At 39.8% G+C, this 23,344-nt stretch overlaps 1 protein-coding gene across 1 annotated transcript in view; it reads left to right on the top strand.

Moving 5' to 3' along the window:
* The window catches only part of TSPAN33 (tetraspanin 33), a 156,798-nt gene extending 133,803 nt beyond the window's left edge, over positions 1-22,995 (top strand). The window contains exon 8 of the mRNA XM_078677670.1: positions 21,615-22,995. Coding sequence (XP_078533796.1) covers positions 21,615-21,716 — 102 coding nt within the window. The 3' untranslated portion in view covers positions 21,717-22,995. The remainder of the gene's footprint in view (positions 1-21,614) is intronic.
* Positions 22,996-23,344: the final 349 nt, after the last annotated feature.

Below are 23,344 nucleotides of genomic sequence, written 5' to 3'. Positions count from 1 at the left end.
GCAGACTCAGCCTTTAAGTCAGAACTTGAGCTGGACATACAAGACTTCTTTGACCGCAATATTAACTCTGTTAGCAGCCTTACTACTGTTTGGGAGGCTTTCAAAGTCACCGTTAGGGGCTGGTGTATTTCCAAGGGAGGGGGTGTACTCAAATCCCTGCGGGGAGAGCTACGCAAGTTGGAGTCCGAGATACGCACACTTGAGAGGGATGTAGCTGGCGGCACGGAGGAATATGAGAAACGGGCTAGGCTCAGGGAAAAGATCACTGAGTATTCGGAAGCGGCGGAAAGAGAATGTCAATTCCGAGGCAAACCCTTCATGGCGCGAATATATGGGGAGGGAGACAGGCCGGGAAAGGCCCTGGCCACGGCTGTAAAACCCCCTAGACATAGTGGATATGTAACTTCCCTGTGCGACGAACACCAGGTGCCTCAGAGGGACTTACCTGGACAGCTCCGGGTGCTTACGAACCACTACAGGGCACTGTACTCCTCACAAAGGCGAGAGCCTCTGGTGCTCCACACCTATCTTGCAGATACGGCTATCGCATGGTTGGGCCCGACGCAACAGAAATTCTTACACCTTGAACTTGAGCTCGATGAAATAAAGGACGCCATTATGTCCATGAAATCTGGCAAATCTCCAGGATCAGATGGACTGCCGATAGATTTCTATAAAACCTACATCCACATACTTGCCCCCATACTGAAGCAGGTATATTACTCAGCTCTCGAGGAAGGAGCACTGCCCGACAGTATGAGAGAGGCACTGATAGCATCACTGCTTAAGCCAGGTAAACCCCCGGAGCTATGTGACTCCTATCGGCCCCTGTCGCTTTTAAATACTGACGTTAAAATACTGGCTAAAGTACTCGCGACTCGCCTGAATCTTCTTATGGAACGGCTGGTCCTCCCAGATCAGGCGGGGTTTGTCCCGAATCGTGCGACTTCGCACAATCTCCGTACCCTACAGGCGGTCATGCAAGATATAGATCCCAACTGTGAAGCAGCAATATTTTTAGATGCTACCAAAGCATTCGATTCCCTGGAATGGGACTACCTCTTGGAGTTACTGGAACGGATGGGTACTCCATTCAGCTTTTTGGATTGGATCAAACTACTGTACACCAAACCACGAGCTTCGGTACTCCTAAACGGGTCCCGCTCCGCACCCTTCGAGATACACAGAGGAACCCGACAGGGTTGCCCATTATCTCCAGTATTATTTCCGATAGCAATCGAACCCCTGGCGGCCAAACTTCGCCAGCATCATAACCATAGGTCCCTGATTTACCCGGAACGACAGCTGCTCATCTCCTTATACGCGGATGATATGACCTTATACGTACATAAACCGCGAGATAACCTCAATCCCCTACTGCGCGAAATTACCAAGTTTGGAGCGATAGCGGGGGTACAAATCAATTGGTCCAAATCAGCCTTGTTTCCCCTCACTGACAGCACTCCCCAGTTCCCCCTTGACTTCCCGCTCGAATGGGCGCAAGATGAGATAAAATACCTGGGGGTCATCGTGACTAGGAACCGGGATGCACTGATCAGGGCGAACTACGGAACGGTCCTAGATAAATTAGCGGACAGCATAACGAAAAGGATTCATTTGCCGTTGTCCATGGCAGGGCGAGTATCCATGATCAAAATGGTCATTCTTCCTAAGCTGCTTTACCTATTCACCAATATTCCCTATAGTCCAGGCCCGCATTTCTTTAAGGCGCTGGAGTCCCAGCTCTCCAGACTTATATGGGGGGGGGGGAACAAGCTCGGCTAAAACTGGCGACGCTAATGTTACCTTACCACCAAGGCGGGTTTGAAGTACCGAACTTCCGATTATACTACGATTGAGCACAGGGCCATTTCGCGTCCTACTGGCTTCACCCCCCGCCCTTCATGGCGCACCTCGCTGTGGAAGACGGATATATGAGACCAGAAAAACCGTCGGGGTACCTTTATAAGGAGGTTAGTGTCACGGATAGAGACCCATCCACGGTTGACTGTACAGTGCGGGCATGGCGCAGGATTGCGGAGCGTATGGGGGTGACCCTTATGTATTCCCCCAGAATGATTCTGGCACATGACCCTAGAGTGAGTATTGCCCGAGAGGAAATAGGCCGTAAACTGCTCTCCAGACTGGCCCTTTGCAAGTGGGGAGATTTATACGTAAACGGCCAGTTCCGTACACAGGCTCAATTTTTCGGGGAACAAACGCCTTCTATTATGGACTCATTCCTATACACGCGACTCCGACAGAATATCAAATCTGTCACACTGGAGTTCCCGGACGAGCCAGAAACCTTTGCGCCCCTGCATGCACTGCTACAACAGGACACCCCGAAACACGTTGTTTCTACGCTCTACAAGCACACGTATGCTTCCTCCGCTCCCCCAGACCTACGGGCCAGAAGAGACTGGGCCGCGGACCTAGATCCTCCCCTTACAGACGAACAATGGGAAGACAGCTGCTCCCATACGGTATCGGTGACGGGAAATGCTCGCCTTAGATTGATCCACTATAAATTTCTCCACCGCCTCTATTATACCCCCGCCAAGCTCTACCGATTTGGTCTTCGAGAGGATGATCGATGCGCCAGATGTAGACAAGCGGGAGCTGACTTTATGCACTTAGCGTGGTCATGCCCAGAGGTCGCACTGTACTGGACGCAGGTGACCGAGGCCATGTCCACAATGATAGGGATAGAATTAGACACCTGTCCCAAGGTTGCATTGCTGGGGCTACCCGCTGCAGCAAATAACAGATTCCGGAAATTCACCGCAATGGGCTTCCTACTTGCGAAGCGCCATGTGGCGTGCAGATGGGGCCGGGGTCGTGCCCCCAAATTCAAACTATGGCTGGCGACAATGTCAACCTGGCAAGACCAGCTACACAGTTATGCCGACCTGCTGCCACATAAATCGAGACCCAAGGACCTATGGGGCCCGCTCGCCACCTACCTACTCCGCGCCCAGTCTACTGCTGAAGCGAGTGCTGAGGACCAGGGGGAAACTGGGCACGTTGGGCAGTCTGGCGGATTGCACGACGATTCCCCTCAGTTGTGAGGACGAGACTCAGCACTCCCACCACCCGCCTGCTAGAGGGCACCTAGCTGGGATTTGTTGCCTGCAATGCTCCTCTACGCGCGATTCCTAGAGCCATGAGGTAGTCCTCAGTCCATTCCTGGGGCGCACGAATGTCGGAGCTATGGACCACTAGCGGAGTGATTTGGCCCGGCAAATCTCCTCCCTCCTCCCCCCCTCCCTCACCCTCCCTCCTCCCCCCCTCCCTCACCCTCCCTCCTCTTCCCCCCCCCCTCCTGACCTCCCCCGCGCATTCACATGTCTTGGCATTTAGGGTGGAACATCGCCCCCATGTCAGGAGACATGCACAGACTATACGCATAGCCCCCCCCCGCGCCCCCTCCCGCAGTGGGAAGCACATGACTGACCGTTCACCAAGGTATGCAACCACACGCACTCCCACTATACTGCTCAGAGCCACATCACGCCGGACTTGGAGTCCGGTGAACCTGACTACCGCATACCCCCGACGGGGAACTCACTAGGGAATGGGACTGACCTCCTGGGTATTGTTACGAGTTGTTGTTAATGTTTAAAGTCCAACAAAAAGTTAAAATTAGACCTCAAGAAAGTACGAATTGATATTGACGGATAGGTTGCTTGCAGTAATACGCTTTATTCTACAGCTTTCTATAACAGTTATCGCGGCCGGCCCAAGTGGGTTGTAGGCGACATGCTGTGTAAGTAACTGGCACTATGCCCAAGGTCCGGCCTTATGCTCGATCTACGTACTATTGCTGCCGGCCTGACACGTTGGGTTGTAGGCACATAAGCTGTGTTTTACCTCTATACCTACAATAAAGGTCTGCAAAAATAAAAAAAAAATAAAAAATAAATAAATAAATAAATTCATTCCTTAGAAAAAAAAAAAAATAGATTCCATCTTTGTGGGTGTCTTTAGTGTATTTGCGTGCGCCTTCTAGATAAAGACATTAGGAGATTTTTAAGGGTCGATCAACATTTTTCCCACTCTTTTGACCAATGTTGCGTATTTTTTTCTTTGCGTTTTTCAGCCCCTCCTGTAAAGAAAATACCTTTTTAGGTTTTAAATGCTTCATTTATGTCCTGCCTTGTTTTTGTGTGTGTTATCAAGAGTTCAGGAGTCAACTACAGCCTACTTGTATGTGCATTACAAAGATTGAAGGGGTCTTTTTTTTCTCCAACTGATGTCAGGAGAATGGGTGGACATGCTTCTGACTGAGTTGTCAAGCATTATTTACAGGCTGAAAAGTCACGTTTTATTTTTTTCCTCTTTTATAATTGCAGCCTATGGTCACGTTTTATTTCCTATTGATGCAAAAAACATACTGTAGTATGTCATGCAAGGGGAGCTTACAGCTTATCACCAACCCCTAGAGCCATTAGGAGGCCTGTTATTAGATTCTGGCGGATATCTTCCAATGTATTGTGCGTGATGGGTCTTTGGCAAGTTTATACGTTTCTGAGAGTTTTGCATTTGTGGTTGATTATCATTGTAGGCCTTTTGTCATATTTTAGGCTTGCTGAGTCTGTGGTCGGATTTTTAGTGTGGTGGGTCTATCTCACAGATGCTCCTTTCCCACGTGTGGTAAACTATTGCTCTGCTAGTACATCTTCGGACTGATGTACTTATTGGCAATATTTGTTTGCGTCATATACTTCTTTTTATATGTTATAATGCTAAATTTGGGGCAGTGTGTTGGCTGTTATTAGAATTTTTGTCTGGTTAGTCTATAATCCTAATTTGATTTGTGGTGTGTATTATCAGATGTTTGGCCTTGTGTATGTTACCTTTTGGACGTAGTTGGTCTATTGTAATATTTTGGCCTAGTGAACCTGTTACAAGATTTTGGGACCTTTTGGGTTTCTTATTAGATTTTTGGTTTGACCTAGTTATGAAAATCATATTGATAATAATTACTTGTTTTTATTGAATACCTCTTCACTGCTCACTTCTGCTGTTTCTAACTGCTGAAAATAACAGAAGTTGCTATTTCAAACTTTTTAGTACTCAACTTAAGATGGCCATGACGAGTATTAACCCACTGAGTCATCTTGCCAGAAATCTGGTTTTGTGTGTGGGTATTTACAAGCAGATTTAAGTGCAGTTGATTTACTTTCAGACTCTTGGCCATATTTGTTTTATAATATTTTTGGTTGGGTGTGTCTATTATCGGATGTATCTGATGTTTTCTGCATGTAGGTCTGTTATTGGATTCCAGGGCCCATTGGTTTATTACTATACAATACATGGGCATCTGTAATCCCTATATAAAGGTCAGTCTCGGATTTCTTTATAATCGGTGACTGGTGACGCACCTAGTCACCGATTATTACGAAAAGACATCCAAACAAGACTATTGCAAATTATTACAGGGGAGTTCTGACATCACGATGCCTGCCGCCAGCAGCCGAGGTGAAAGGCTGGGCTGGTCAGGCCATAGAGCATAATTGAAGCAGCTTTTTAAAGCAACGAAAATGGAAGATTGCTTTTCTTCTGCTTTATTTTTCTAGCTTACAGGGACAAGCAGAAAGAACATTTTTTTTTAGCACTCCTTAGCTAGTTGGATAGCTAGAATCTTTCTGCAGGTTTCTACACTTTCCGAGCTACTGCAGCTTTTTTTTCTTTAACTAGCCTGTATTGAACTGTTTCTAATATCTATTTGGAACAAATATTGAACACTTGTGTTTAATTTTGCAGTAAGCGTTCTATTTTTATTCTTCAGGTTGGCAAACATGCTCGCTCTTTCATGTGAAAGAGCTCCTCGTTAAGTCGTTTGTAGGAACGGTGATGGTGTGATCATGTATTATATGGGAGAATATACCCTCTAGGATACATGATAAGGATATTACAACTCACCTAGGTGTTCCATAACCTTATAAAGGAACTTTGCCTTCTACCTTGTTCCTCTATATGGTTATGGAACTCCTTGGTGACTTGCAATATCCTTATAATGTATGGCAGGGGGTACTTTATCCTTTATATTTTCAAACAGGTCCCGCTGTCATCAATTGGTTGACCTGGTGGTTGTGTTATCATTGAAATTCTTTGTTCAGTTATTTAAAACCATTACAATAAAATTTAATTACATCTCACAAAATTTTACAAATCATTGAAATATTCAGATTTCATCACTACTTATTCTTAATACAAAGTAAAGTGCTCTGAATAATGTGAACCCTCTAACTTTCCATTTGGTAAAAACTACTAATTTGATGTGCCGAGCATGTGTACTCTTCTTCTGACCACAAGTTTTAATGTGCACTTTACACCTGTTTGTACATGCTATTGCATGTGAGATTCATTTCCCTATTGGTTGTACTTTCATGAAAACACAGTTATAAATATGTTAAAACCTAAATATAACTGTTCAGGCTCGGAATTTAATTAGAATTAAATTGTCCAGAGATATTTACTTTACACATGCCATCTGTTTATATAAACCGTTTAGACTCTCAGCGACCATCTTTGGTCAGACTGCTACTCCGTTAATAAGCAGGTGAAGGTGTTCCTGTAGTTTACTTATTTCTACTTTGTACAACTAGCTGTGTGCAAATTCAATTCTATGGTCCCCGGCTAATGTATGGCGTATGTAGTACAGTGAGCAATAGGAAGTGTGAAAGGGGCTTTCCACTTTCTGTAGTTCTATTGGTGCTAGTTATCCAGTATTATGGGTGTCTTTCATAGATTCACATGCCTGAATCATTCCCCGTCGTCGAGATGGGAGCCCCGGTAATAGAAAAGTAATGTCTAATAGACATACATAGAGAAAAGTAGGCCTAAAGGCCTTGCCTTAGTAGCCTATCTGTGTCCTTTTGTAAAAAGGACCAAAATCCTGAAGGTAGCCAATCAGCTACCACCTCCCTCTAGAACCTTCCTGCCAGGAGCCTCAGTCTCTCAGATTTTCTACCGCACGTTGTGCTAGGGAGTCCCCACCTGAGCTCTCCTCAGGTTTCTTGAATTTCTCACTTTTTCAACTGAAAACTTGGATTATTTGCTTCTACTATGGCTGAACAACCGAAGAAATGACTATTTAGAGCCTGTTCCTCTTGTGGCAAGAAGAGACTGCACATTGATGACAAGCATGAGACTTGTCTCTACTGTCTTTATCCGGATCATTCTGTCAAGGAATGTAGGATTTGTAGAACATTTTCTACTAAAACTCTCAAAGATAGAGAAGGAAGACTGCTCCTCTGGCTCAACAGGCTCAAGACCAGAGATGATGATGTACTGTCCTCGGAGGGCAGTGAAATGGCTTCAGTTTCTTCTAAACTGTCCTTGAATCGGCCAAGGGAGGCTTCCCCTAGCCATTCAGACGTCCCTCACAAAAAGACTACCACCAAGTCTTCTGAGGTAAGATCGGACACGTCTGTGAAGGAGCCGACAACCTTCAAAAAGCCATCGCAGTCTTCGTCGACGACCGCGTCGACGTTTTCTTCAAGAAAAACCACATAGGTCTCCACGTCGACGACGACGGTTTCGACGACGATGGCTTCGTCCGCCTTTGCTTCAACGACGACGACCACCCAATCGTCGACGATGGGTAAGCCACTGTCGTCGATTGTACTCATTAAAAAGCAGCAGTCATTTGTTAAAACTTCGTCGACGTCACCATCGACGACGACGACATCGACGACGATGATAAAACAAAAGACGACGACGCCTTCACCGTCGACGAAGACTCCGTCGACATCCGGTGTGTCGTCGACGAGAGCACCGTCGACGCCAAAGTCGCCACCGACGACGAAAGCAACGCCGACGTCTAAAAGTACATCGTCGACGAGAACATCTTCGACGACGAAAGTACCGTCGACGACCGTATCGACGACGGCGAAGATTGCGCCGACGACCACACCGTCGACGATCACATCGCTGACGACAGCGACGACCACGAGAGAATCGTCGACGCCTGACAAACGATCGTCGTCATTACCGTCGACGACACCGTCGACGACCTCATCGTCGACGACGACATCGTCGACGCCATGGAAAAAAGCTGAGTTGATCCCGTCAAAAATGATCACCAAACTACCTATTACACCAGAATTAACATCACCCAGTAGGGTTCAGAAACTACCTCCAGCCTGCTTATTGCAAACTGATGAATCTGATGACGACCAATTCGAACAGGCTACCAGTCCGTCAGATCTCAATGTCAAATGCCAGAGTACTGACGATGACGGAGATGATGTCATCTTTATGGAAGAAACTACGCAGATCCAAGAGCATACACGAGTTACTCCGATGATATGCCTGCCGGCTGAAATAGTCTCTGACTTACAATTCTTAATCACAGACTACAAAAAACGATTCCCAGAATCACCAGCGGCCTCTTCCAAGGAGAAGCCTCACGAGTCATCCAGACCGCACCAATCCCCAAGATCACGACCACCACCTTTGGTTATGCCGCAGGACAGTGAAACGGTGCATAACATTCAATCTTCTGAGGAAGAAGAAGATGTTCCTGAAGAAGGAGAGGTTCGAGACGACCTTTCACATAACAGAGACGGCGAGGATTACGTCGCTCATTCACCAGCCACGCCGGAACCCAACACTTCAGACTCTCCACCAGTGGATATCGGCGGATTCCACAATTTAATTGAAAGAGCAGCCATTAGATTCCACATGACCATGGAATCAAAGGAAACAGATTGTTTTCTCTATGACTTTAAAGGGTAACTAGACATAATATCAAATCCACAATATCGAATGGATAAAATATCGAGTAAAAAATATCGATAATAATAAAATATCGAAAAAAAAATATCGTTGGGAAAAATATCGAATGAAATAATGTTAAAAAAATATCGACTCAAAAACATCGACAAGACAAAATATCGATATATAGTCAAAGTATAAAATATCGATAATATGTAGAAAAAAGGTAATAAATGTTATTTTTTAGTAATAGTAATATAAATAGTAGTTAATGTTTAGGAGCGGGATGTTGGGTTAATAGGGGATAAGGGTGGGGAGTAATTTAAAATAAATAATTAATTACTATATGTTTGTAATTTTTTTTAACATTAATTAATTGGTAAATAATTATTATTAATTACTTAATAAATGTACTAATTAATATTAATTATTTAATTAATTATTATAATTATTGTACATATTTTAAAATATTATTTGGTAAATAATTATTATTAATTACTTAATAAATTTACTAATTTATATTAATTAGTTAATTAATTATAATTATTGTACATATTTTAAATTATTAATTATTTGGTAACTAATTAATATTAATTAGTTAATTAATTAACTAATTAATATAATTTAGTTAATTAATTTATATAATTTTTTAAAAATATTTTTTAATTTTATTGACAATTATTTAATATTAATACGTTAATTAAATTATTTAGAGTTAATTTTTATATATAGTATATTTTGTTATTGTTACGTAATTAATTTGGAACAAATCATAATAATTTTTTATTTTAATTATTTACAGGTATTGTGCTACTATATAAATATTTTAGGTATTGTTATAAATTGTAATTAATGTTTAGGAGCGGGATGTTGGGTTAATAGGGGATAAGGGTGGGGAGTAACTTAAAATAATTAATTAAATAATATATGTATATAAAGATTTATAATTATTAATTAATTGGTAAATAATTATTATTAATTAGTTAATTAAATCTATAATTAATATCATTAAATTAATTATTTAATATATTTTTTATATATTTTTTATTATTAATTAATTGTTAATTATTTTATATAATTTTGTTTATTATATTATTTAGACATTTTTCTTTATTTTTTTTTATTGTTAATTAATTATTTTTGAAAATATATTATTAATTATTACATTAAATTAATTACAGCTAATGTGTTCATATATTAACTTCATTGTTATTGTTAATTAATAATTGGTAATTAAACAATAATAAATATTTTTGGGTCAAGGAGTATTTGTAGGGTTCAGGGTCAGTTTTGTGTTTTTGGTTAAAGGGGTATTTATAGGGTTCAGGGTCAGTTTTCAGTTTTTGGGTAAAGGGTTTTTTTTAAGGTTCAGGGTCTGTTTTCAGTTCTTGGGTTAAGGAGTTTTTTTGGGTTCAGGGTCAGTTTTCAGTTCTTGGCCAAAGGTGTATTATTTGGGTTCAGGGTCAGTTTTCAGTTCTTGGGTTAAGGAGATTTTTTGGGTTCAGGGTCAGTTTTCAGTTCTTCGGCAAAGGTGTATTATTTGGGTTCAGGGTCAGTTTTCAGTTCTTGGGTAAAGGGGTATTATTTGGATTCAGGGTCAGTTTTCAGTTTTTGGATAAAGGGGTATTTTTAGGGTTCAGGGTCAGTTTTGGGTTTTTGGATAAAGGGGTATTTTTTTTGGTTCAGGGTCAGTTTTCAGTTTTTGGGAAAAGGTTTTTTTTAAAGGTTCAGGGTCAGTTTTCAGTTCTTGGGTTAAGGAGTTTTTTTGGGTTCAGGGTCAGTTTTCAGTTCTTGGCCAAAGGTGTATTATTTGGGTTCAGGGTCAGTTTTCAGTTCTTGGGTAAAGGGGTATTATTTGGATTCAGGGTCAGTTTTCAGTTTTTGGATAAAGGGGTATTTTTAGGGTTCAGGGTCAGTTTGGGGTTTTTGGATAAAGGGGTATTTTTTGGGGTTCAGGGTCAGTTTTCTGTTTTTGGGTAAAGGGTTATTTTTTGGGTTCAGGGTCAGTTTTAAGTTTTTGGGTAAAGGGGTATTTTTAGGGTTCAGGGTAAGTTTTGGGTTTTTGGATAAAGGGGTATTTTTTATAGTTCAGGGTCAGTTTTAAGCTATTGGATAAAGGGGTATTTTTAGGGCTTAGGGTCAGTTTTCAGTTCTTGGCTAAAGGGGTATATGTTTGAGTTCAGGGACAGTTTTCAGTTTTTGGGTAAAGGGGTATTTTTAGTGTTCAGGGTCAGTTTTGTGTATATAAAGTGTGCTACAAAAATATAAAAATTTTAAATATATTGAAAACATTTTAGTGACTAAAAGTTGCTAATTTTTAGGCTAATAAAAAGTTTTGGTACTACTCAGCAAAAAATATACTCTAAATATATGTACATAATATTTATTATAATATATATGATTATTTGACAATATTTTATACAATAACATTATACTTAAGTAGCTATTCTAATTTATACATGGTCAGTGTCCAGCACCTTTCCAGATATTAGTTTCACTTGAGTAGGAATAGTAAATAATAATTGGTCAGTGTCCTGCAACTTCTCTGATAATAGCTTGACAGGAGTAGGAATAGCAATTATTAATTGGTCAGTGTCCAAAACATTTGCATATAATTGTACATTAGCGTGTTATTATATTAAACAATAATGCAAAATGGATGTTTTCACAAAACTTTATTACAATTTTTTATTTTTTTAATGTGTACTACAATACAATCACAATCAAAAAATACATGAACATTTTTGGAAATGTAGTATTTGCAGATTAACACATTATCATTTATGTACATGTTGTAATTTGTCACACAAAATTATTTCACAACATTTTTCTATCAATAACAATATTTATTATCATCAACTTTGAGTAACAAGTATTTATATTGAAATACATAAAATAACAGTTACTTTTCTGTTTCTTTCATTTATATTTAATAATGTTAATATTATATATTAATATTATTAAATATTTACTTTTTAAATTTAAATTTTTATAAAGTAACATGACAATTATTATATTTGCTCAAGCTATGGAAATACAAATTAAGACAATTTTTGGCACATATTTCTGACAATGTTGTTTTTAAATTAAACATATGAATATATTATGTTAACTTTATAACTGTAAATGAGAATAATATGTTTAATAATAATATCTGGTATTGGTAAAAGATTATTTATGCAATTATATACTTTTATAATACTTAGAAATTATTAAAAAAACATGTTTTAATAATTAATAAAAATAATAACAAATATATTTATTATTAGTATTATTAATAAACTTAAACATTTATCTTTTCTTTTCAGAAATACATACATCAGAGAAATAAATATACATTATTTAAGGGCATTATTTATATAGTAAATGGTTATATATTTTTATTAATAACAATAAATGTTTTATTATTTATTATTATTAATTAATTACATAAAAAATAATAATGTTTAGTTCTAAACAAACACAAAGTTATTCCTATAAATGTACACAATAAGAAAATATTTACTTTTATTATTTCAAGTGTTACATACTTTTTTTAATATTATTAATATATATTAATTACTATATATTAATTAATATTAAAGAAATTTATATTTTTTCAACAGTTTAAATTATTATGAGTCTAGTGTATTAATTTGTTATAATAACAATGTGTATGTATTATATTTTTATACTATAACATTGTGTTTTCTATGATACCTTTTCAAAATTGGGTTAAGGGGACTACTTTTTCCCCGCGTAAGGTTATTGCGTTCCATTCAGGACTGGAGAAGCTCGCGGTTGGGAGTTGCTTCGTGTGGAGAGAGGTAAGGTTAATTTTACATACAATTTATAAGTCAATGGTAATGTTTGAGGGTATATTCGAACTGTGTAGTGTTTTTGTGTGTATGTATGAATTGTTTATGTAGAGTTTAGGTGTAATGTCGTCGTTATAGATGCGTCGTGTATGTTTTAGTTCTAGTGTTATTTTAAGTGTTGGGAAATGTCTTTTTACATGGTTAATGTTAATTGTGAGTGTAATTACATATGTTATGGGTTATTTGTGGGTGGGTTTCGTTATCTATGTTTTTTTACAGGTTCCGGTTCCTCGCATGAAAACTACATGGAAGGATGCGTGGTTTTTTTCGGAGATAATAATGTATGACTTATTATGGTTATATTTTGACGTGTATCTCCTATTTTTCGTGTTTGCCAGGAGCGGATTTTAATTTTTTTTACCTTTTTTCGGGTTTTTGGAGCGTTTCGTATTGGATTGATACATTGATATGCGTGACCGTTTTTTTAAAGTTGTGTGTATATCACTTTAAATACTAAAGTGTCCACACTACTGTTTTCGGGATTTCCTGGAGCGTTTATTTTATTTTTACATATTTTTCGGGTTTTTGATGGTTTCCCATATTGGAATTGTCCTACATTGTAATGGATTGTATGGATTGTATTTTGCTTCATTACGTCTTTTTCATCTACAAAAATGTTAAGTATTTAAAAAACTTTTTTTATTGGGTGGGAAATGTCGATCTTTATGTAATGTGTATGTGTGATGTAATTATAAATATTGCATATTTGTTCAGAAATAATGTCCAAAATTATGATAAGTTTGTTAAACAAATATGTATTACTTATAATTGTTTACAAATGTTTATGATTTTTATATGTAGCATTATTGGAAGCAGACATTAGTATATTTTGTAGACATTTTTATAGTAGGGTTTTAGCTATTAATGACAGGTATTCTAATCCTCTAGTTGTAGGATATAGTGTGACTTGACTTTGCAGTAGTCGGAACATTTGTTTAGTTTGTTTACTTAGTTTTGGACCAATTTGGGTCACAGATTGTTCCATTCTTAGTTCTTGATAGCTTTGTTCTTTTATCAAAGCATCTAGTAGGTTATGGAATGTGGGTCTTGTTCTGCTTGTGGTAGCTTGGAAAGCATTATGCCAGCCTTCTACACTGTTGTTTGTTTTAGCCTCTTGGTTTAAAGTACTAAGATAGACATTCCACCAAGGTATTTGGAATTTGGGTTGGCGTCGATGTCCAGATCTGTGCAACCTTCCCACCCAAGTATCTTCGAAATAGTCCAGTAATGGTGTTAGTTTATCTTCATTCCTCTTGTAATATGTGCTGTCAATTAATAAATTATAGTGTTCTGCTACATCGGTAACAGGAACGTAGGCCAGTGCTATCAATTTTTTAATTTGATAGGCAAAGGTGCTATCTGTTGAGTACAAAATACTTAAAGTTGATTTCTGGAGATGTCTCCATATGCTCTGATTGAAATGATAGTAGCAACCCTGGATTGCTGTGTGTGGAAATGTTTTCAAAATGCTATTAATCATAGCTAATTCGAAATCAATAATTATTTTTTCTGGAAAATAATTATTCATTTCATTTTTGAGAACATTTAATATTTCTGTGTAAGTGTTTTGCTGTTTGTTTGGTAGCAAGCAGTAAATGAAAGGGATGTTATAGTTATGGTATAACCCGTGGATGGAATATAGTTGATAAAAAGGTTTTGGGCATGGTTTAAATGTTCCATCCATCATCCATTGGGGACACTGTTGGATTTTTCTTAAATTACTTGCAGTTGCAAACATTATGATTCTGTTTGTACTGCTTTCATTGTCAAAAAGGATACATTTGTCTTTATTGTGTGTGATGGACATTTCTGGTGAAATAATAATTTCCTCAAAAGTAGTAGGGTTGGGTGGGGTTGTGGAAGTGCGTCTTTTAGTGTATGCAATTGTGCGTTTTAGGGAGTCAATAGAGGGTAGTTGACCTGAAGCATGTGCTGGGACTTTTAACAGTTCCTCTTTAAGGATTTGTGTTGTTGGTTTATCACTTTGTGTGCTAGCAGTTTTAATACTTTCTAAAGCATCTCTTATTTCAATTTCTGTGACATTGGGGGGATGATTGTGTTCCCTGGTAAATAACACATTAGTTTCCTCAGTCGTAGCCCTTCCATAACATTTGTTTGAGTAATATTTTGTACATTTCCAGAAAACTTTTCTACCACTTTGTCTTTCCTCATTATAAACATAACCCATATAACATAACAGTAATTTATTTTTCTGTGACATAACAAATTCTGCACCTTCTGTCATTTTGTTTTACTTGTTCTAGGAAAGAGTAGAAAGAAACAAAATCAATAAACATCTATTTCACTTTGTGGTGCAAACATAATTAATGTTGTATTTATACTTACAGTTACTAGAAGTAGTAATCACAAATGCAGAACTGTATTTTGAAGGATTGTCTTGTATGTATATCTTTATTGACTGTTGGTATGAAAATATAGAAATGCTAAGTTAATGTTTACACATAACAAACGTTTTTCCAAGGAAAAAGCACTTTTTAATTTTGCTTAGTAGTACATTTGATGTGAACATTACATATACTTACTTGTTTAAATAGTTGAGTTGTAGTATTTGGTGGAGTACATCAAGGTAGAAAAGTTCAGATCTGTAGAGAAGATAGAATAAATAAATGTTAAATAATATAAAAATTATTTGGAACCGTTGGGAAAGTGGAAATCTTTAAAAGTATACTAACTTCTAAATAAGTAGTTTTGTTTGCTGTAGGTAGAATAGATGTATGATGTATTCACAATATCTGTAGAGGAAATATAAAATACAAAACATGGTGTTAAGAATATAGTTCTGGGTTTTTTCGGAAGTAAAAAGACAAATTAGAAGTATACTTACATTTTTTACAAGGGTAGTCTTGTCTTTTGGTATAGTTGATGTTGGATGATTTTATTGGATCTGTAGGGAAGATGTAATATGCAAGATATGTTGTTTAGAAAATAGCATTTTTAATATTGGGTGTTTACTAACAAAAACATATATACTTACATGTTTAATTAGTGTAGTTTTATACATTTGTAGTGTTGAAATAGGAAAATCGCTGATTATCTGTCAAAAAAATGTTTAAAATAAAGTATGAATCTTGTGAAATAGTGCTTAAAAACAGCAGTTGGTGTATAACAGAGCATTAATATATACTTACTATCTGATTTTCTAGGTGAAGAAATAGGAGCATGTATTAGGAATTTATTTGTAGTAGTTTCTATCAAAAGTAGGAGGAGATAAAAATTACATAAGTGCAAGAGTTAGGAGATATAAGTAAAATAGTACACTACTAATTTAGATTTCTAAATAGTGCATTGTAACTTACTTGAATAATTAGGTAGTAAACTGGATCTTTAAAGATGTTTGTTCAGGAACAAAATCTTCAGAGTGTTGGCATCTTCTTTCTATAGAGTTAGCAGCAGCAAATGGTATAATGCATGTATCCCTTTTATAGTATGTGTATTTTGTGTGCTTTGATTTGATTGGTTGCAGGATGAAAGAAATGATTGTATAGGCTAGTTTGAATTTTTTTTAATTTAATTGGTGTGTTTGTTGATGTGAGAATGGTGGTATGTGGTGATTTAACATGTTATTTACATGTAAAGATTATTTTTCAAATGATATAACGCATTTAATAGAATTTATAGTAAATGTAGATAAATAGGAACGTTATAAAAGTAACAGGTATTATATGTAAAAGGTTTTTTGTATAGAACAATGACTTTTATAGACTATTAATATGGTATTTTAGACATGAAAGGGTACAAAAAATAACTCGATATTTGTTTAGAAACGATATTTTAGCACTCTATATTTTAGTAGTCGATATTTTTGTAGTGTTAGGGGTAATTTCATGAACAACAATATATTTGTAGTCGATATTTATTAAGGCGATATTTAAGTACTCGATATTCTAAATACTCGATATTTTTGACTCGATATTTTTGTAGTTCTTGTAATAAGTATAGAAAGTCGATATTTTTGTAGTCGATAATTAATCAACGATATTTTAGCAAGTCGATAATGTGACCGTCGATAATATTTCAGTGATCCACTTTAAAGATCCTATAAAGAAATCGGCGAGGTCAATTCCCATAATAGATTACATCTGGGAACAAGGTCAGCAACTCATGCAAACGCCTGCTTCTGTATCAATAGTGGTGCCTAGACTAGACAAAAAGTATAAGGCACCAACATCTGCACCTATTTGCCTTAATACACATCCCAAGCCGGATTCCGTAGTCACCCAAGCCGCTCAAAAGAATTCCAGAAATCCATCCTCGCCACTGTCAGCGCCACCAGACAAAGAGGGCAGAAAATTAGATGGCATCGGCAAACGCTTCTCCACAACGTCAGCCATGACGGTAAAGGTGGCCAACGCCATTGCTCTGCTAGGCAGATACAATAGACAATTATGGGAAGATATTGTTCCGTATCTGACGGATGTACCAGAAGATTTAAAGGATGAAGTCCAGTCACTCCTTAAAGAAGGACAGATGTCCGCATCGGAGATCATTGATTCAGCTGTGGATGTCGCCATGACAGGCTTTAGACAGCTAGCAGGCGCAGTTGTCTTGCGCAGACAAGGATGGCTCAAAGCGACGTCATTCCGTCAAGAGGTCCAAACCAAAGTTTTGGACATGCCCTATGACGGACAACATCTATTTGGAACAAAGATAGATGAAGCCTTGCAGACGATCAAGAAAGACACTGACACTGCAAGAGCTCTCGGGACTTTACAATTCAAAACTCAGTCCTTTCGAGGGAACAGAGGACGAGGTCAGCCCACATACAGAGGATCATATCAGGGAAGATCCTCTTACTCCTACAACCAAAATCGCTCACAATATCAGCAGCGACAGCAACAACAAGGTCGTCAGACCTCCTATGGGAGATCGAACTTCAGGGGCAAATCCCAGAAGAAAACGACCGGAGGAAGACAATGACCTATTCCAGCAGACACTCCCCACACCGTCGTGTCCTCTCAAGATTGGAGGAAAATTGACACATTTCCTCCACAACTGGAGATCGATAACGACGGATCGGTGGGTTCTCCAATTAATCCAGCACGGTCACACATTGGAATTCAACTCAATCCCACCGTTAACTCCTCCTCGCAAACTTCCACACAAGCACCTTTGTTTGCTTCTAAAAGAAATCTCTTCAATGCTGAAGAAGGGAGCAATAGAACGAGTTTCATCCGCCCAGAAAGGGAAGGGATTTTATTCCCGCTTCTTTTTAAGTCAGCAGAAAAAGAAGAAATGGAGGCCCATTCTCGATCTCAGGGCACTCAATGCCTTCCTAAAGAGCCAATCGTTTCGAATGGTGACGATCCAGGAAATCTTAGGATCCTTAGAGGAAGGAGACTATATGACGTCTTTGGACCTGCAAGACGCATATTACCATATCCCGATACACAATCGCCACAAAAAATTCCTTCGCTTCGAAGTGGCAGGTCAACACTACCAATTCTGTGTCCTACCATTTGGCCTCAAATCAGCGCCACGCATTTTTACGAAATGCCTGGCTCCAGTGGCAGCTTTTCTCAGACAGCAGAATCACCAGGTCTTCCCCTACCTAGACGACTGGCTGGTGAAAGCACCATCTCTCACAGACGCGCAGCTGTCTTCAACCGCCTGTCTCGATATTTTCCAGCACCTAGGTTTAACTCTCAACTACGAGAAATCAACCTTACAACCCACCAGAATTATAACATTCCTGGGGGCTACTCTAAACACCATTTCTTCCAAAGCCTTCCCTTCTCAAGAAAGAAAACACAAACTGATGGCTCTGGGTACCGCAGTGTCTTCGAAAAAGTCCATCAAAGTCCGAACTTTCAAATCCCTTCTAGGGATGATGTCTTCTTGCATACTTCTCAAGCCACACTGTCGGCTCAGAATGCGCCCCCTTCAGGAGGCCCTGAACAAACAGTGGACCCAATGTACAGGCTCTTTCGAGGATCACATAGTTATCACTCGACAAATAACCAAGGCTTTGCTGTGGTGGACGACGAACAAGAACTTATCCAAAGGTCTAACGTTCTTGATACCAGCAACTCCACACGTCATAACAACAGACGCTTCTCTGGAGGGATGGGGTGCAGTTCTTCAGGATCTGCAAATCAGTGGCAAATGGACAGACAGAGAAAAATCCCTACACATCAACCTCCTAGAACTGAGAGCAGTTCTTCACTCTCTTCAGGCATTCCTCCCTCGCATCAAAAACTCAGCAGTGCTTGTGCGCACGGACAACACAACCACAATGCACTACTTGAACAAGCAGGGAGGAACGCGTTCTCTGACGCTGTCTCGAGAATCGCAAAAAATCTGGAACTGGCTACTGCTCAACAACATCACATTGACAGCAGAGTATGTCCCAGGAAAAGACAACATAATAGCAGACGCTCTCAGCAGACAGAGGTCACTGTCCCACGAATGGGAACTGGACCAACAAGTTCTCAACGACATCTTCTCGGCATGGGGGAAACCGCACATAGACCTCTTTGCCACCCGGGAAAACGCCAAATGCCACAGCTTCGCAAGCTGGCATCCCCAACCGAGGTCACTAGGAAATGCATTTTCCATCGCATGGCGCAACGTGTTTGCGTACGCATTTCCGCCATTTCCCCTGATAACCAGAGTCATTCGGAAAATGAAAATGGAACACTGCACCTTGATTCTCATTGCCCCATACTGGCCGAGACAACATTGGTTCACGGACCTCCGTCGCCTTTCTGTTCGACCATCAATCCAACTACGTCAACATCCAACTCTTCTCTCAATGTCCAGAGGCCAAGTACTCCACCCGAATCTGAAATCTCTCCGATTATCGGCATGGCTCCTGAGTACAGAGAATTCTGTCACCTAAACATCCCGCAGGAGTGCAAGGATGTCCTAGCTAAAGCAAGAGCTGTCAGTACAAACAAAACTTATTCCTTGAAATGGAAACGCTTTTGTATTTGGTGTTCAGACAACAATATCCATCCTTTCAGAATCACGCCAGAGCAAATACTACCTTATTTACTACATCTGGCACAAACAGGGCTTGCACATGCCTCCATTAGAGTTCATCTAGCAGCAATCTCACGCTTTACAAGGACTTCAAGAGGTCCCTCACTATGGTCCAACTGGCTGATAAAGCAATTCCTTAAAGGACTCTATAGATCTTTTCCAAGGCCAAGACGTATACCACCAACATGGCACCTTAATATAGTACTCAACCAATTGATGAAACATCCATTTGAGCCCATACATAGGGCTGATCTCAAATACATCTCTTGGAAAACTGCACTTCTTTTGGCCTTAACATCAGCAAGAAGGGTCAGTGAGTTACAAGCGCTTTCTATACAAGATCCTTTCATGCAATTCAGAGAGGACAGAGTCATTTTAAGAACTAATCCTCGCTTCATTCCTAAAGTCCCCTCGGACTTCCATCTCAATGAACCACTTGTACTTCGCTCATTCTTCCCGAACCCAAGTACTGTGGCTGAAAGATCTCTCCACTCTTTGGACCTCAAGAGATGTCTAAAGTTTTATCTAGACAGAACAAAAAATTTCAGAAAAACAAATCAACTTTTCATAGCCTTCAGCAGACCTAGAAAAGGCATGCCACTCTCTAAGCAAAGCATTTCTCGATGGATATCAGCGGCAATTGCCTTTTGCCATGACAAAGCCGGACGTCCATTACATTCCACAGTCCGAGCGCATTCCACAAGGGCTGTGTCCACATCGGCAGCACTATTCGCTGGAGTACCGATTCTGGACATTTGCAGAGCAGCGACCTGGAAATCGCCGCATACATTTACCAGGCACTACTGCCTGGATACGGAACTGATGCAGGATGCAGCTGTGGGCCAGGCTGTACTTCGCCATCTATTCCAGTGAGATGAGCCTTCCTTCTTCCTACCGTCCTGCAATGGTATGCACATTTATTTACTTATTCCTTGTGTTACTGATGGTTTATAGTCGTATGATATGTTTATCTCAGACTAATTCTTATGTTCCATCGCAAATGTGCATAATGTATTGCTTGCTATTCTGATTCAGGCATGTGAATCTATGAAAGACACCGATAATACTGGATAAGGAATGCGTTACTTACCTGTAACAGCAGTTATCCAGTATTGGTGTCTTTCATAGATTCACATGCAACCCTCCCGCCTCCCCAGGAAGTACTCATCTCTCACTCCAGAACATATACTACGTCTACCTAGCTTGGTGCGTACGAAAATCTGAGAGACTGAGGCTCCTGGCAGGAAGGTTCTAGAGGGAGGTGGTAGCTGATTGGCTACCTTCAGGATTTTGGTCCTTTTTACAAAAGGACACAGACAGGCTACTAAGGCAAGGCCTTTAGGCCTACTTTTCTCTATGTATGTCTATTAGACATTACTTTTCTATTACCGGGGCTCCCATCTCGACGACGGGGAATGATTCAGGCATGTGAATCTATGAAAGACACCAATACTGGATAACTGCTGTTACAGGTAAGTAACGCATTCCTTTTAGGTATTTTAGTAATCAGCAGATTATCTGGAGACCTGAACCCTGCATAGACGCTGTAACATCTTCCTTAGTCGACCTTCCACCTAGCCTGTTAAAACATTGGTGTTAAAACTTCCTTCGTAAAATCAATAAATGTGGACCGATACATATAACTTGTACTATTGATTCAGATGGTATCCACAACCTCATCAGCATTTACACGGGCTGTTATCGACGCCCACTACAGAGAGTTCGTTCCCTGTCCTGTAGACTGGTTTAGCTTCATCTGGCTTGCTGGTGACTCAGTCTCATCAGAGTTGTTGCCTGTGACTGACTGGTTGAACTGTTTGAAGTATAAACCTGATTACTCCAAGCGTGCTCCTACTGGTCGAAACAATTATCACTTTCATCCTTTGAGCGCTCCTTGATGACAAAAAAGTACTGGACTTGCTCGACCCGAGGAAAGTCCTCATTGTGCAATGAGAGCTTGTTTCTTGTAGTTTTTGAGCGAGGCACCTGTCGAAGTCCAACTAATCTATTCTTGTCCTTTCTTTACAGTTGGTTGGAATTCTGCTGTCCCAGATCTTAGCCAATCAAATCCGAGACCAGGTGAAATTACAGAGCTACAATCAGCAGCACCGAGCAGACCCATGGAACTGAGTGGTATTGCGTAGTCCGTAACCTCTGGCCAGACCCATCGAGATTGAGTTTGGTGTGGGACATTGATAGTCCGCACGCCTGAAGACCCTCAGATGGAGCAGTGTGGGATATGTATCATGGGTGTGGTTAACCCTGGCGTGGAACCTTGCAAAGAGGTCTGATGTGCGGATCATACAGAGGAAGACACTGCAGGATCCTTACAGAAGGAAGCTGGCAAGGAGCTTACAGAAGGAAGCTGGCAAGGAGCTTAGCATAGGACATCTCAGACAGCAACATTGGAGTGAGGGAATACTCGCAGTCAATCCTGTGATGGTACATGGTGAGGAGACGATGCATCATGAGTCAGCCTTCTAGGAAAGCCTTGAGGCAGGGTTTGGTGTGGAAGACTTTCTGGGCAGTTCGCCTCCAAGAAGTGGAGAATGATACGTGGTAATGGTAAAATGCCCACCTGTACTCTCTTCAACTGAAAGTGGACTCATCTGGTGAAGCCTGTTGTGAAGTGGCCATACTAAGGATCTTGTTCCCCTAATCTCCCCCATATAGCCTGAAAATCCAGAGTAAGACTTTTCCATTGATTAAGGAGTGGAACCTAAACATTGTGCTTCCCACACATTTGGAAAACCCAAGAATCCCTGTGACTGAGCATAGCATGGGGCTTGGGGCTTGCATTGCAGATCTACCAAATGCTATAAACAGTTCACAGTCCCAGAGCGAAAGCATGATACTTCATGAGGTTTTGAGACTGCATATGCCAGTCTTCTGAACAACTGGCAACCTCAATAAGGGTGGAGTTTTATGTGGTGATGATGTTCTCCAGGAGGCTCAGCAACCATGCTCTTACCCCTAGAACATACCAAGGTTTGAAATGTACCCGTGGAGAACCTATTGAACAATCTACAGTGACTACAGCATACAATTCATTTTTAAAGTCCCTGAGTTTACCATGCTCTCTCGAGGAGTACTGTGCTGTGAAGCAGAGCTCAACGTGCAAAGAGGTTCATTGTGTGTGTCACTAAAACAGAAGATGTGCTATTGTGATCAATTGTTACTCCCTCTTTACAAACTTGTCTACTCTTTCCTGGCTTCCTGAGGTTGTGATGTCCCTGTCAACATCATGGACAACATCTCATCTAGCATATTGTTTTAAGTTCTGGATGGGTCATTTCAACATGGTTACCAAAATATTGGAGATAGTTTGACGATTTGGGGTGTGCCATGTGTGGTTTTTAAACCACAAATTTCATTACAGCAATACAATGATGCAAATCTGTTGCATTTCAGAGAAGTGCATATTCCTAACATGGGCTGTGCCCTTCAAGGACGCCATTCTCAATGGGTGACAATTTTCACTCTAAAGACATCACTACTAGTGGTCTGAGCACTGAAAATGTAGGCTGGCCACACGTCCTAAAAAAAGAAGTGGGGGGGACTAACCAAGTTAGGCGGTATGCAAGTGAAATGATGGCGCATTCCATCACAGCGCATGGCATCGCACCAATTGGGGTCTTTTGGAGTGTTTTACACCACTCTCCATACTACTCCTAAACAAATAACTCACAAAATGTATGGGGCAGGTGGTACCAGAATCAGGGGAGGGACAGGATATTAATGAAGAAGCATTGCTTTTT

The sequence above is a fragment of the Lissotriton helveticus genome, chromosome 1_1 (assembly GCF_964261635.1).
Source record: "Lissotriton helveticus chromosome 1_1, aLisHel1.1, whole genome shotgun sequence".
Classification (NCBI taxonomy): domain Eukaryota; kingdom Metazoa; phylum Chordata; class Amphibia; order Caudata; family Salamandridae; genus Lissotriton; species Lissotriton helveticus.
This window is presented reverse-complemented; position numbering and strand designations above follow the sequence as displayed.